At 45.4% G+C, this 16,365-nt stretch overlaps 1 protein-coding gene across 2 annotated transcripts in view; it reads right to left on the reverse strand.

The window, feature by feature from the left end:
- Positions 1–16,365, reverse strand: part of DDX31 (DEAD-box helicase 31) — a 77,299-nt gene that overhangs the window by 12,465 nt on the left and 48,469 nt on the right. The window contains exons 18-19 of one of the 2 annotated variants that reach the window (XM_012457927.3): positions 11,752–11,863; positions 5,533–5,701 (exon numbers count right to left, since the gene is read on the reverse strand). In XM_012457927.3, the coding sequence (XP_012313350.3) occupies positions 5,533–5,701; positions 11,752–11,863 (281 nt within the window). Of the gene's footprint in view, positions 1–5,532; positions 5,702–11,751; positions 11,864–16,365 lie in introns of those variants that run through there. The other variant, XM_064371713.1, reaches the window with a different exon arrangement.

Consider the following 16,365-nt stretch of genomic DNA (forward strand, 5'->3'; position numbering starts at 1 on the left):
AGCTCCGCGGGTACTTGTGAGAACGATGGAGGCTGGAGAAAGGAGCAACGCAACACGGTCGCTGATATCACCAGGTGCTCCTGCTTGTTCCCATGCCGGACGCCACGGTGTTTCCACTTATCCTCTGGCTTAACCCCCAGGGTAAGAGGGCAACTTGAGTACCTCCCTTTGAGCCAGGGAACCCAGGCACAGAGACGCGGAGCGACCTGTCCAGAGGCACACAGTCTTTGCGATGAAGCATTTGTGGTATTTGTGATAAGTGGCCCAGCCAGGACTCAATCCTGGTGTCTGTAATCAAACCCAGATGTCATCACTGTGTGATTCTCCCAGAGTCGGCATTTGAGAAACAAGAGAGGGGGAAGAGAGAGGGCTGGCAGAGTACAGACTCCTCAAGCTAGAGCTCTATTCCACAGTTAGCTCTTCCCAGGTACCCAGCAACTGCGGAATGAGCAAGGGTGAGAATCAGAGAACGACACGGCACAGGCCTTCAAAGATGAGAACCGCCCTGAACCAGAGCTTTGCAAAATTTCTAATTTGAAGCCTTTGTGACGAAGCATTTGTGATACTTCTGACAGGAAAAATCTGCGAACCTGTCCTATCTATGAAGAAGGGGTGACTGGTGTGTATGATTTCCACGAGAATGTTTGTTTTAGAAAATAAATGACTTCTAGAATTTCAGAAGTACGGGAGGTTACAGAAATCCTCCGCAGGGCTTGGCACACGACACACGGGGTGTGGTGGTTCTGGCCCCACTTCCCCTCTTTCTCCTGCTGAGCACTGACCTAGCATCCCCAGATCTACTAGGTACTAAAGGGGTAAGACAGCCCCAGCGTAGACTCCATACCTTATTTAATAAAATCAGGAGCTACCAGGTAACATTTGGGCTAGGCTGACTTGAGAAAATTTATACAACTAAAATGACTTTCTTTCCAACAATTCAGATTGCTGTTTCTCTCGTAATTTTGAAGGGGAAGCTGGGAACGGGGACAAAATCATTTCACTACTGACAATGAAGATGTCCCAGATGTTCCTAGGCTCTACAAACCACCAGTCTCAGGTGCTACAAACTGCATCGTCGGGGCAAAGATTAGTACGTGAGCACAGCATGTAGTTCACATATAATAGGGTGGTTTAAAAACAGCAGACTCACTCTTTCATGCTATCACAGTGTCACCAAGATCTTTAAACATTTTTAAAATTTAATTTTTTACAGACGGCGTCTCACTGTCACCAGGCTGGAGAACATGGTACAGTGATCATGATTTGCTGCAGCCTTGACCTCCCGGGCTTGGCCTCCCAGAGCACTGGGATTACAGGCGTGAGCCACTGGGCCCAGCCTAACACTAGTAACGGAAGGCATATCACTTCTCTATTATTGAGCCATTTTCCACAGAGTGGCAGCAACATGAGACAGAATCGTGGCCCTACTGAGCGTGCCTGCTCACTGTTCCTGACACGTTCTACTCGTGTGACTACCCAGACAGACAGACAGACACCCTGGCAAACACCACAAGTCTGCCTCTCCCAGCAGACAGTGCTGGGTCTCAGCATCTCCTGGAAAGATGGAGACTTTGGAAGGATATGTTATCTTTGCTTCTCAGGAACTGCTGAATCTACATAGCTTCAAAATAAGAACTGCATTTCACGGAAGGAAAAACGCTGTTTTCGTGACGGATGTTGCTAAGGGGCCATTCAATATTTTACCGATAGCACCAACTATCTGTGTACATGTATATGTCGGTGTCTGGGGTGGGGGCTGTTTTGACAGGTTTGTGTGTGTCAGAAGAGTTTTTGTGATTATGACTGTATTTCTGTGTGTAGGGGAAGATATTTAGTGTTCCCTTTCAGAACTGAGCACTGGAAAAGTCGACAGAAACCGGGTTATTAAGATCGCATTTGGGCCATGAACTATTTTCTTTTTCTGAAAAGTTGTTGAATGAAGGACTAAAGGCAACGTAAGAGACGAAGGGTCCCTCTGCCATCGCACGGACCAGCCGAACAGCCTCCTAGCTAACCTGTTCCCGATCCCCATTCTAATACCCGCTTGAGCTCCCGCTTGGTGTATGACAGGTGAGACACGCTTCTGTTAGTCTGATGGATTTGGTTTGCAGATATCACAGGTTTGCACATAATATGTAATTATTCTAGGCAGTAAACACCGTAAAATGGAATGCAGAATAGTTTAGAGAATTTAGTGCCATTATTTTATTCACCCACACAAAACATAAGAAACCCATTCTCTTTCTTGACAGATGGATTTCAGAGGAGACGTTTCAGCTCAGAACAATAATAGTGGCCACAGCATAACTCTCGCACTTTGTGGGGTTTAATGGACTTTTCTTTCCAGTCCTCAAAAAGCAGCAACTGGCATTTGCTCAAGCCCTAACTGAGGTGTGGAGAATCTGTCAAGTTTTCTCTGCCGCTTACCCTGACCACAATTATACGGTCCATGTGCAGATTAGCTGCAAAGTCATTCCTCCTCCAGGAGTGACAGGATTTCCCCAAATAAAAAAAGGTACCTACTGTATCTTTGCGTGCCCGTCTGCCTTAGAAAGGCAGGGGTGGGGGGAGGATCTAAGGAGTGTGAAGAGAAATGCCTTCAAAAGAACAGCATAACAACGGAAAAAGTAGCTGTAACAGAGCGGGGACATGGCAAGAACAGAGAGCAGCATTGTCACGGGCGGAGTAATCCTGTGACACACTGCTGTCACTCACTGCCCGGCTCCCTGCCGCGCCAGCCAGACATCAAAGCCTGCCCCATACCATCTTACATGCTCTTTATCAGCTAATCAGCCCATTCTTCCCTAAATAAAGCCCTGTTAAATCCCCTGCTCACAGGGGTATCGTGGTCTTGGTGCCCATCTGCTAGCGAGGGTCAGCTGGGGCAGGAGGTGGCGGGCTGCTCTCTCCCTAGCGGCTTCTCAAGGTAAGGACAATGCTGCCTCCAACTCCCCCGCCCACAGGCCTCCCTCTCTGCTTTCCAGGATCTGGGTAGGAGCTGAGCACGCCAGTCTGAGGAGCTGCTATCTGGATTAACACTTGCTAATGAAATCTCCAGTCATAAAGGCAGTTCATCTGCTAACTATGAAATCTTGGGATTGCATTTATTTTCAGGGAGAAGAATAAACAAAGATGTGTGTTTCTTCTTTTTTTTTTTTTTTCTGAGATGGAGTCTCACTCTGTTGCTCAGGCTGGAATACAGTGGTGCGATCTCAGCTCATTACAACCTCTGCCGCCCAGGTTCAAGTAATTCTCCTGCCTCAGTCTCCTGAACAGTTGGGATTATAGGGGCCTGCCACCATGCCCGGCTAATTTTTATAGCTTTAGTACAGACAAGGTTTCGCCATCTTGGCCAGGCTGGTCTTGAACTCCTGACCATGTGACCCACCCACCTCGGCCTCCCAAAGTGTTGGGATTACAGGCGTGAGCCACCATGCCCAGCCAGATGTGTGTTTCTTAACAGTAATCATTTGGCAGATATCTTCCTCCACTCTCAAAATGTCACCATTTCTGAGATGGTGACAAGATGGTCAGGCTTCTGATGATGAGGCTACTCTCAGTCACTAGCCAGGAAGCCTCATGGCTTCATCCCACACTCAAATCAAAGTTAACATACATGGGTACCAGGGACCACAGAACCTAAGACAGGAACCGAGTTCCTGGGCCCTGCAGCCTAGAATCCTGGCACAGCCACGAGTGCCTGGGAGTAGAGCTGAGGCATCTTCGCCTTCTGGGAGGACAGCCTGGCTACGGCAGAGGGCAAGCGGAGACACCTCTGGGCTGCAGCACTGATCTGCACCCCTGAACCTCAAAATGGCCTAGAAGGAACCAGAGAAGGACACGTCCACTCTCATCTAGGCACTGAAGTACACCAGCACATAGAAACAGCTTCTGTTTGTTTTTCCTCAAAGAATTACTGGAGCATTGTCCTATGTGAGAATTATTATCAGAAAAGAAGCATCTTAAAAATTCCAAAATTGGGAACAGAATTAGGCAATACTTTGTCCATTCCAATGAGCCCTGCAGGTGCCAAGGCTCCCAGAGAGGTCAAGTTGGATATCTCCAAATCTGCTTTTTAGCTTGTAAGGAGCTTGATCTGTAGGGCCCTGTATGGTTCAAAAGGCATATTCCCATGTCACCTAATCTTTTTTTCTTTCTTTTTTATAGAGACGGGATCTTGCTATGTTGCCCAGGCTAGTCTTGAACTCCTGGCCTCAAGCAATCTGCCTGCCTGGGTCTCCCACAGTGCTGGGATCATAGGAATCACCTGATTTTGATTCTCAAAACAATCCTGTGAAATAACTAAAAATATGGATTTCCTTCTCCATAGTGTAGTTGAGATCGAGGCTCTGAGATATTAACAAAAGGTATGGCCCAAAACTCGCATCAGAATGGAGCTGAACTTCGATCCATGTTCCCTGACTCCAAGACCAGTGGTCATTTCCCTCCACAGGGTGGTCCCTCTGTCTTTGCCGTGACAGTTAGAGAAACAGGGCTCTGACAAGGTTGATGGAATAACTGACACTTCCTGGTGAACGGGGAAGTTGGAGATTGTGTGGGAACAGGCAGCACACAGTGATCCTGCCTGCAGATTCCCAGAGTCAGTGGGGGAGCCGGCAGCGTTTGTAAATTAACGTGGAAAAGCGAGGATAAACAATGCAAACTAACCGTCCAGAATGTTCCGGGACTGAACCTGGAAACCAGGGCAGGTGAGAGGAAAGTCTCCATGCTCCAAACATTTGTTTGACAGACCATTCCCATATAAACAATGAGATCATCCACCCCAAAGTTCTGACACGAATAGCTCACAGGGCCTCAAGCGCACTGGCTCCTGTGAAGGGCTGAGGCTGGTACTAAAAGGACACAGGTCTTGGAGAAGAGGAAGAAGGCCTTTTACAAATGCAGTGTGCTGAGGGAAACCATCTTAGCACTGTGAAGACAGACCCAGAGCCCAGCTGTGAACAGGGCAACACCCCTCCCTCCCCTTCCTTTCTCCAGAACCTCTGGACAGTCCTGAACACGCTCGTTTTGGGAGGAAAGGGGAAGGGCTCAACACTGGAGGTGCAACTCAGCAGCAAGGAGCCAGGCGCTGACCCCAAAGCCAGCCTGTTAGAGAGCTGGGCTTCGGCAGTTCCTGGAATCTGAGGCTCGGTCACTCAGCACCCAGACCTTCCATCTCCCTGGTATGCCACCAGGGCTCATCACACAGAACACACCAGAGTGTGTCATACACATCTCAGATGCTTTCCAGGGTGGACCGCAGCACAACTGAAGCTCCGACTACAGCGAGTCCCATGAACCCTACCACATCTGGGCCCAAAAGGAGACACCCCTGAATTTCTGCAAGATGAGGTGACTTTCTTCTTGTTCCAAGTGCTCGTTGCATTGGGAGAAGGGCAGACGTTAATGACAGGAGAGTTGCGGCGAGCAGGGCACCTAGCACATCATCTCACTGGGGCTCATGTGAATGGAGTTCTCTAGCCCTGGCTGCTGTGCAGCCATTCGGCGGGGGACAAATTCAGCCCATCTTACCTTTTCAGGTTTGCTTTCCTTTTCTTTCTAGTCAAGGCATTAAGATTCCTGGGGGCATCTCTTAGCCCGAAGCTCTTCGCCACATGCCCAAGGTGGAGGGATCGGACATGGAAGATGTGCTTCAGCTCCCTGGGGTAGGTGGCGTAGGCTCGGATGAAGGACTGCAGAGCTGAAAGAAAAGAAAAGGGAGTGGGGAGGGAGCCTGTCAGGACCGGGGTCTCCAAGCTCCAAAGCGCCCGGCCTAATGGTTATCTTCTGGCAACGAAACATGACCAGGACAATGACAACATATATAAACGACTAAAATGTAGACTACTGTGTATCTCTTCAATTCCTCAACAACAACAAAAAGGAAAAATCTACAGGGGGCCACCATTATTTCCGATTGAATATGCCCGATAAAATTTCCGATTTTGCCACAGAGCTTCTAACAATCCAACAGGGTGGGCCCCAGCACAGCCCCTGGTGGCCGGCAGGCACTTGGTAGGCATTTGTTGTGTAAACGAGTGAAAAGAGAGATGGGTGAAGAAATGATCAACACAGGACATCACGTTCTCATGAAAACAAGGAAATCATTAGACATGTATAGTAACACATTTTTCCTAACTAAATTGTACTTATTTTTGAATAGTTAATGTATGCTAGTGTGTTACAAATTCACAAAGTTCAAAAGGCTTTATCATGACTGTCATGTTTACTATGAATGAATGACATTACCACCAATGCCCCCTTCACCACAAGCCCCACCTCCAGCTCCCCTATCCATAGGCAATCCTAATAACAGTTTCTTGTGTACTCACAGACTTTTAAAATTTAAATTTAAAAGTTTTTAAAGAGACGGGGTCTCACTATGTTGTCCAGACTGGAGTGTAGTGACTTACTACAGCCTCAAACTCCTGGGTTCAAGTAATCCTCATGCCTCAGCCTCCTGAGTAGCTGGGACTACAGGCTAATTTTTAAATTTTTGTTTTTGTAGAGACAGGGTTTCACTATGTTACCCAGGCTGGTCTTGAACTCTTGGCCTCAAGTGGTCCTCCTGCTTCGGCCTCTCAAAGTGCCTGGGATTACAAGTGTGAGCCACCTCACCCAGCCTTCCTCACAGGATTTTAAACCAAATTCATTCTAAAAGTATCCAGGATTAACCAATATAGTGCTTCTTACTCATTCAATACAATGCTTACTTACTGTAAAAAAGGAAATGAAAAAAATTTTTAAAGGAGAAAGAAAATTACTAAGTCTCTAAAATGGTCCCTTGAGGACTGACAAAATTTAGGTTAATTCATCAAACATTCCATCAGGACAGTTTCAGTCCTGTTTTAAAATTAAGAAAAGCGGCCAGGCACAGTGGCTCACATCTGTAATCCCAGCACTTTGGGAGGCCAAGGCGGGCAGATCACCTGAGGTCAGGAGTTTGACACCAGTCTGGCCAACATGGTGAAACCCCACCTCTACTTAAAAATGCAAAAATTAGCTAGGCGTGTTGACGGGCACCTGTAATCCCAGCTACTTGGGAGGCTGAGGCAAGAGAATCACTTGAACCTGGGAGGCTGAGGTTGCAGTGAGTGGAGATTATGCCACTGCACTCCAGCCTGGGCGACAAGAGTGAAACTCTGTCTCAAAAAAAATTAAATTAAGAAAAGAGGGTCCTTGTTCTAGGTCCCACCTCCACCAGAGAAGGGCCAGACTCACTCCCAGGAGGGTGGAGCTATGGTCTCCTTAACTAGGCACTCCCTTGAGGAAAGATTTTCACGGACTGGGCTCCCCTGTGAATATGTAGAAATAACAATGAAAACTGGAGTGTCCACCTGCTTCTCACTCCAGCAAGGAAGGAGGGGGACGTCCTGCGAAGCATTCCCCGCCATCCCTGTCACTGCTCTCTTCACTTCCAACCCTGCTCTTCCGCCAGCCAAGCCAGAGCCCAGCCCACGGTGTCTGATGGAGGCAAGCCTTTGCTTCCTCACCCTCCTTGTTGAGCCACTGGACTGGCAAGTTTGCCCACAGCTTAAACATAATATCCCAGCAGCACCTGGAGACTGGCGTTTATGAACAGTAATAAAAAGTGTCATTTTAGCAGATCAGCTCCTGGAAGGATCCTGGGGAATCCATCAAAGCTCTATTTACTGAGCAAAGTGAACTCCTTTTCCCGATCGATGAGCAATAATAACCAAGGCGACTCCTCTGTACCCCACTCTTAAATCTGTGCTTACTCCCCTTTTTAATAACCAAGGACTTTTTCAAGGAAAATCTTTAATATTTCAAATGGTCTGTACTATTTGGAGGGTTCTGATACCACCAGACACAGAGACCCACAGCCAAGCCCTCAGAAGGCAGGCTCTACTGCTGCGTGACCCAAGAGATTCAAGCCTCTTCTCCTCAACCCTTAACACTTACTCTGGTCTAAAAAAACTAGACTGAAACCAAGCCACGCCGAAACCGAACCAAGAGACTGCCCTTTCAAAACCTCAGTTACCCAAACCCCAGTCTAGGTGTCTTCATTCCCGACTCTCTTCTGTGTAAGCAGATGAGCCCCTGGGCTTCCACCCTGGTCACCTCTCTTCCTCTCCTCTCCACCAATCCTAGGAGCTGAGCGCTGAGAGCATCTGCCCCAGGAGACGTAGGTGCCCAGCTAACAGCTTTACAGGGATAATGAGTTTGCCAAGATGTGGCAGGAAGTGTTTTCTCCCCAGACAACTGGCCAGGCAGCATTTCACACTGCATATTTTTACTAAACCTCCTTGTCCTCAAGGCTCGCGTCTCACTGGGGACAGCGACAGTTGGTTGTCCTCACATACTTGCATGGACTCCCATGTTTGGATAATTTGGAGAAGCAGGAATTTCTGATGCTGCAGCAGCTGTCTGCAGGACCTTTCAAGGAGCAGGAAGTGGCTCCTGTTGGCAGTGTCTAGAATGTGCAGAAGGAACAGGGGCTATGGGACCCACACGAGCGGAAAGTGGAGAAGTAATGAAAGTAGACATTTATTTAGGGTGACGGATGAAGCTGCAGGCCACTAGAGTTCAGCACTTTGCAGTCACTGATTCCTCTTTCTTGCCAACTGCTTAAGGTGCCGGAATTAGGGGAAATCTGTTTTAAAGTATCTCACATGGACACATCGTCCTTTCTCATTCCTAGACATCTGGATCAGAAACTAGTGGTATCTTATAATGACTCGTAAGATGAAGGACGCAGAAAGAAACAAACCTAAAGCCTGGAAGGTGAAGATCATCTCTGCTCCTCCCAACCATGGCCCCCACTCCCACAAGAGCACCCTTCAGTATAGAATAAAGGAACATGCATCTTCCCACCCAACACCAACAGCCACAGCTACAGAAAGGATGGAGGAAAGGAGGTTCCCTGTTATTCTCTTAAAGACAAAGCATTTGGTAAAGTGCCCAGCCTAGCTCTGACCCCACTGAAGGGAGAAGAATGACTTATGATCACTGCTATGGGTTTTCTAGACTTCGAGAAGCATCCCTTCCAAGCAGGCATAAATCCTACACATGGAGTTCCTGCCCTAAAGGAGACCTGAAGATGGAGAGGATGAAGCCCCAGGAGCAGTGGTCACTTGCAGGTGGAGGACTCTAGCTTCCAAATTTTTTGTTCAGGAGTCTGGAATTCCAACTTACTTTGCCACTCTTTTTACAACTTGAATCCCTAGCTAAAAGAGGCACGAAAGCAGGAAAAATGGGGTAACTGCATCTGGAAACCGACAATTTAATGCCGGTTATTAACAATGACTGGGTCAGAAAATGCAAAAGGAAAACAAATACATACTTGGCTCAGTTTCTAACTAGTTTTCTGCCATCAAGGCAAAAGCCAGCTGCTTTGTTAATTATTCATGAGGTGGGTTCTGAAATGGCATAAAAGGGAAGCAAGTCAATTGAGGGGTATTTGCATATGCAGATCGACATGCAAAAGATAGTCTGCACCTACGGGGTGCAGTGGCTGTTCCTATGTTGTGAATTCAATACCTTTAGGGTGGCATATACGGGTATACTCTCTCAAGCCTCCAAAACTCAGGAGAGAAGGAATGGTGGTGAGACTTATGTCTGAAATGGGTTGCCTGAGCTCTGTAAGAGGCGGTATTGTCCCAGCTCATTATCAATCTGGTGTGGAAATCGATTAGCAAGTAAGAGACATGATACATTTATTTTCTTCATGGTACATAAACACTGGGAAGAGACCCTGTTCCAATATTCCTTAGATAACAGACAAGTGACTCTGCTTGATTCTTGGTAATAACAAGTTCAATAGTAATGATGGTGACAGAAAACCCAAAACCACATTCTCTACGAATTACTTACTGTAACTTCTACTCCAATGATCCGGACACCTTGAAATAGTTGTAGTCTTGCCAAAATATCTGAGGCATCACTGACACCAAAACTGAAGGTGACAGTGTGGGTTTGATTTATTTCTTTCCATTGCAACTTTGATACCAGCCCCGAAATTCAGCAGCACAACACCTTGTTACGTACCGCACAGCCAGCTGAACTTGCCTTTCATCAAAGGTCTAAACTCTGTAAAGTTACACTGTGACAAAGACCCTATTCCTCTTGAGAGACATAGAACAATATTCCTCTAGAGGTAGCAAGGAAGGAAAACTCTTGGGAATTGCTGAATTCACTTGGGGAAATGCTAAGACAGGACATTATTAGAGAAAAGTCTAGAAGGTTATACAGTATATACAGTGGCAATTACTGGGACTTCATCTTTTACCTTGTGAGGTTCTGATTTTTTATGATGACAACCAACAACTGCAATTATAATGTGCTAAAGGTACGTAACGGGTCCGTGAAAGTATCTGCTGACTAACTCATTTTTAACATCTCTATGTCCTGGTGACCACGATCACTCCTCAACCAGTCTCTCAGCTTTCACCCAGCTAGAGCCTATTCTCACACAGCAGCCAGGTGACCCCTTTCAAACCTAGGTCAGATGACACCACATTTCTGCTCCCGCTTCATTCCGACAAAGACGCAAAGTCCTACGTGATTCTGCCTTGGCCAGCACCCCCTTTCCATCCACACTGCCTTCCTCGAGCTCTTCTGCACCAGCTGTTCCCAGTGCCCAGAACACCCTTCCTTTAGACAGCCACGGGGCCTATCCTACTTTAGGCTTCTGCTCAAGTACCACCTACACAATGAGGCTCGCTCTGACCCCATTAAAAATGCACTCTGCTACGTCACCCCTTCCCCTTCCCCATCTCCTTCTACCTATTCCATAGCTCTTGCCACCTTTAAACAGACTAATGTATTATGTTTATTATGCCCACTGTCTGCTGCCCCTGCATCCCACTAACATGTTGGCTTCACAAAGGCAAGGAGTTTTGTTTTGCTCTCGCATGCATTCTAAGCACTCAGAATAGTGCCCAATTTGATAAATATCTGTCAAATGATTTTTAAAATATTTCTATCTACATATAAAAAAAAGGATGCTACAGTGTTCCAATATTGGTAAGCCAGCCTGACACTCTTCTCAAAATACCAGGTAACTAATAACAACAAAAAAAAACCTGTGCATCTTCCAGCATGGAGTAAGTCTCACTAGACATGGGTCAGTCTCTGGCCAAGACATCCCATGATAAAAAGTAGCAGTGATTATAAACCCCCTTTGGCCATGCACTGCTAATGACTCAAAGTGAACGGCTAAGTCCACATCTAATGTACAGTGATCCCAGAAGCCAATTTATCCTACAAACGGTCTTTATTAAATCAATACCAAACTCTTTTATATATTTCCTAGGAATTGGGTTCATGGTCTATGGCTCTTCCTCAGTACTGTTCTTTCTCATTGTATTTTGTGCCTTCAAACAGGAACTGCTTAGGTCTAATATTTCCAGCTCTGGCCTTCATCTCCAATTTCCATCTCTACAACTATTTCTACGAATGTGTCACATCTCTTCTATCTGGTTTCCAAAGAAAGAGAAAGATCAAATCTCTAAGATCAAAGTTGTTGGGTCAAAACTCTAGTCCTGATATAGCCAAGATAAAGCCTCATTTGTGCAAAACATAGGGAAGGATGAAATTAACATTTAATATCACTTTAAAGCCTTCTGTGCCTGCTTCCAAACCCTGCAGAATTATGGAGATTGAAGGCTTTGGCTGGTGAGCAGAGATCCCAGGTTGGTCTCTCAACTGGTTTGGGGGTATGTGGGTGAAGGTAGAGGACAGCACTCTGCTGGGCTAACCACTCCACAAGCACCTAGGAAATCGACTGACCTTTCTTTGCCCAGGAGACCCTCCTCTCGCTGGAGTGCACATAATCTTCAAATACTGTCTGCAAGACTGTGGCTCGCTCTCGGATTTCCTGGGGGCCAACAGCATGGGATTTCTGAAAGGGTGACGGAAGGATTAAAGGAAAAATAGAGTCAAAGTCAGGAATAATGAAGCAGTTTATAATAGATTTAATAACAGTAAAATCACACAGTAACCAGCTAGGGGCCAAGAAGGGTAATCCTTTCAATATTACTAGGGAAAAAAGGAGCTGTAGAGATGTTAAAGTCAACTAAAGATGAGGATGGCTTTATGAGAGAGATCAGGTCTATTTACTTATTTACTTCCTTTTCTTCCTGACCTCTTACCATGCATGTTCAAAATCAAAGACCACTGGAGACACTTTGGAATTTTCCAAGTCCAATTCAGACATGTAAAACATCATTGAACATGAGCCGTTTTCAAATGGATCTTGGATCTCCTATTCCCTCGTACGCATCAGTGGAACGCTGACCATTTGTCTTCATGAGCGCTCCACGGTGAACTGCCTAAAATTCTGCCTTAAAAAGTTACCCCTATCCATGAATTTCAGAGCATGCTTCCTCAGTGCCTAGAGCGGTTCAGACTTCTTGTGTTTCAAATTCATTCCTCCAGCCCATGACCACTGTGCTGAGTTCCCAGGAAACTATTAGAGTGAGTGGGCTCTTCCAGGAAACCATGTTCAAAGACTGCCTGGATCTTTGCAGCAAATCGTTCCTGTGTAAGAAGTAACATCTGTGTGCATGCAAAGACCCTACAGATGGAAAATGTTAATAAAATACACAATTATTTTCTTTTCATCTTCAACGGTACCAGAGGAAAAAAATTTCCTTTTAAAACATCCCTGCTAAAAACTAGTGGCTTTTGTCTCCAATATCTTAAAACAAACATGAGTGCTTTCTACTGAATGTGAAATCAGGAGAACACAGATTCTCTAACCCAAGGAGGCCCACGTGTCAAGTGACACTGATCACCTGTGTGGTGCTGGTGCCTTCACCTCCACCCGCCACCCCAATGTGGGCCCCCGGGGAAAATCCAGAGTGAGACCCAGGTCCTGCAGCTTAACCTCGTAGAGGACGGGGTATGGGCACTTTGCATCTGGCCGAACCAAGACTCCCCGAGCCTCTTTTTCACCTTTAAGGCTGACAGAGGAAGAACAAAGAGGAGGAAAGAAAAAGCCTCATTCTCTGGATCGACGTTCATCTCTATATTAAGAGACTTAACAACCTGAAAATGTTTTTAGTTTAGTCAAATCATTCCTGCTATCTGTTTGGTTGATGACAGTCTCGCTGATTTCACAGTACAATACAAGGTCCCCTAAGGGTTCTATCCGCTAAAATGTCAGGAGAAGAGTCACTCAGGAGCTGTGTTACCAAAGTGGACATTTGCTATTGTCATTAACAAGGATTTTTTTTTTCTACCCTCTTAACTGATGTGAAATGCAAACTTATTTTTTTGCTGCCCTCCTTTCGTTAAGCCACCTCAGCAGCACAACTGTCACCTTCCCTGTGTGTGTGTTTTTTTTAATATGAATGTGAAATTAGCGAGGATGCCCTTTCCCCTGGCGGACAGAATCCTCTGTTATTAAAAAGTAAAGCACTTTAATAATGAAAACTTTTCCCTCTTTTTCTTGTGTTTTAACTGTTTAAAATTAATGAGAAGGGCAGAATGGTTGTCAAAGAGATATTGAAAGCCGGGCAGCCAGGACCGAATAAGCACAAAAATCCCTCTAGAGTGTTAAATAAACAGAGCTCCAGCCCTCTCCGAATCCCTCTGTTGGTTATTGTATACATTCTGTAACAGCTCTCAGAATAGATCTGAGAGCCAGGGAGGCAGAGAGGTTTCAGAATTCCAATAAAGGCCTCAAATTAAAGACAGCCTGGTGCGAATTCCAGGAGAAAATTAAAGAGACCTCAAGCTTAAGTGACAGGTGACTTGCTTCTGTGTCACAACTGTCAGGGGATTTAGTGATAATATGGCAATATATTACAAAGGGCTTTTCTTATTCCCCCCTTTAGGTTTCAAAATGAGGCATCTTTTCTTCCCAACCAAAAAAAAAATTACATATATATAATGTGAGTGTGTGTGTATATAAGTGAAATATGTAGGAAAAAAACACGATAGAACTAGGTTCACAGGTTTGAAATGATGAGGTCAGTTTTAGTAAAATATAAGAAAAAGTTAATGACAGAAAACACAATATACGATACGTAGGAAAAAATATCTCACTCCTCCCTAACCCCCGCTTCCAGAAATACCTTATGTTAAAATTGCCCCTCTTGAGAATGAATGAGGTATTTTTCAGTTGTCTTCTGGGGAGGACAGTCTAAATTTAAACTGAAGACAGAGGGGGCAGAGTTATGCAGCACCATCTCAGCCCCAGACAGGTAAAATGCGCCTGTAATGAGAGTGGGTCAAACCCCTGAGGGCACACGAATACCCGGCAGGACTGGCTCTCCCACCCTCAAAGACACAGACTCAGTACTGGTTAATGAAGCTAACTGGCAACTGGCGGACCACAGGTAGTTTAGAAAAACACATTTCTAACCACCCATCTGCACGCAATGCACCTTTGTCTCTAATATCCTACTGATCCTGGAAAAAAACAGACCAGCAGAAAGGATGAGCAGGGGGCTCTGAACTTATTTTAAGATCTCGCAATGCCAGCAACAACTCCTTTGTTAGGATAAATTTACGGGTATATTTCATAGGACAAAAACCCTTGTAGGAAAAATATGTTTGGGTGTATGTATATTATGATGATGAAGATTTCACACCTACCAAGAAGCAGCAGATGAGTCTAAGATAATTAGGCTGGACTATTTTCATTATAAAAAGTTTTGGTAGTAGCGAAGGTGGGTTTTTGTGAAAGCCTGTGCCTTGATATTGTCAACTTCCAAGGTATTTCTAAGCTAAATGGAAGGGTTTTGTTTTAATCACTTTATTGCCAAGCTGAGTTTTACCGCCATGGTCCCTAGAACCTTCTGAGTGCTTCCCAGTAAAGTTGAAAGATCAAATTTATTCTCTTTGTAGGCAGGTGAACATTCACACACCCAGACATGGCTATATATATTTTATATACCTAAATATGAAATATACATTTTACAGATGCTTCACTCGCTTTCTTTCTGTTCACAGAAGCCCAAAAATGTATGTGCCAAAGGGACATTTACCATGGGTTTCAATGGCGCTGGGTGAAAGAGAGGGGCGCTGTAATGAGGTGTCTGGCTATGTGTATGAAAGGCCTCGCTACTGAACCCACATTTACATGCCTGGTATTAGTGCACAGGCTAGAGAACCGCTCAAATTGAGGACAGCAACAAAGACACACGGCATTTCTTATGCACAATAGAATTAAAAGTTGTATGCAGCATCTACTTCATTCTTTTCACTACTGACATGTATCACACACATAAAATGCCCTCTCGGGTTGTGTATCTATGTGGTAATTAGTAACACAGTCAATTTACTTTAGTTTTTCTTTTTCCTCTGAATTCAAGTGAAACTTGGCTCAGCAAGCCAAGCCTTTACCAGCATGACCCCTAGAACGAAGGATGGTTAATTTAGCGTTCTAAGTTAGGAAAGCCCAACCTTGCTTAGCACTTTTTTTTTCTTTAAAAAAAAATCACAAGACCTTAAAAATATCCAAGCATTCATTACTATCTATCAAGGCAGGAGCTGGGGTGAGATTATAGGATAGGGTTTCCTGACCTAAGAACCTGTGAGGTCTGGAACTAGACAGAGAACTTTCTGCCTCATTTTATTTAAACCTCACAACAATCATGTGTTTTACAGATGGAAAAACTGAGACTGGGGAGAAGATACTCTGCCTGATGTAGCAGAGCTACCAGCTCTGATGCCAGGATTCAAACTCAAATTCGTGTCTGTCTGGCTCTGGGACCTGGCTCTTACTCGTGAAGTTATGACCGCTCCTCAAGTCTCAGGAAGTCTTTGAGGCTGGCCTCAAGCCAGGGAAAAGGCTTAAGGAGAAGAATTTATGCTGCAAGGCCACAGAAGGGCAGATGTTACCAAAAAAAAAAAAAAAAAAAGACTGTAGCTTGTTGCTGAAAGAGCAGAGGGAGATGCAGCTGCTCCGCTCCTTCTTTGGGGACACGTCCTTCAGGAGAGGCTTCCTGCCCTTCCACACCTTCCCTGCACGGTGTAGACACATAACGATCAACTCCCTGGAGAGAAATGATCTGTGCTCAGGGATAAAGGCTGACATCAAAGCCAGGCCCAGAAAGAGTATACCTGAGACTAGGTTTGACCAAACTCACTATCTCATTTTATAATTGTACTACTTGCTCTTATTTCTGGAGAGCTGGCAGACGCTAATGTTCCAGTTATTATGATACAGCAAAAATGGGCGCTGGGATTCGTGTCCCCGAGTCTGGGCTTTAATTCCACACCTACTACTAACTGGAATGACTACAAATAATCATGAAAGTTACAGTAATAATGAAAAATGCCCTTTGGCCTGGGTGCGGTGGCTCACGCCTATAATCCCAGCACTTTAGGAGGCCTAGGTCAGGAGTTTGTGCCAGCCTGGCCAACATGGCGAAACCCCATCTCTACTAAAAA

The sequence above is a fragment of the Aotus nancymaae genome, unplaced genomic scaffold (genome assembly GCF_030222135.1).
Source record: "Aotus nancymaae isolate 86718 unplaced genomic scaffold, 86718_ANA_hifiasm-v0.15.2.pri h1tg000158l, whole genome shotgun sequence".
Taxonomy (NCBI): Eukaryota; Metazoa; Chordata; class Mammalia; order Primates; family Aotidae; genus Aotus; species Aotus nancymaae.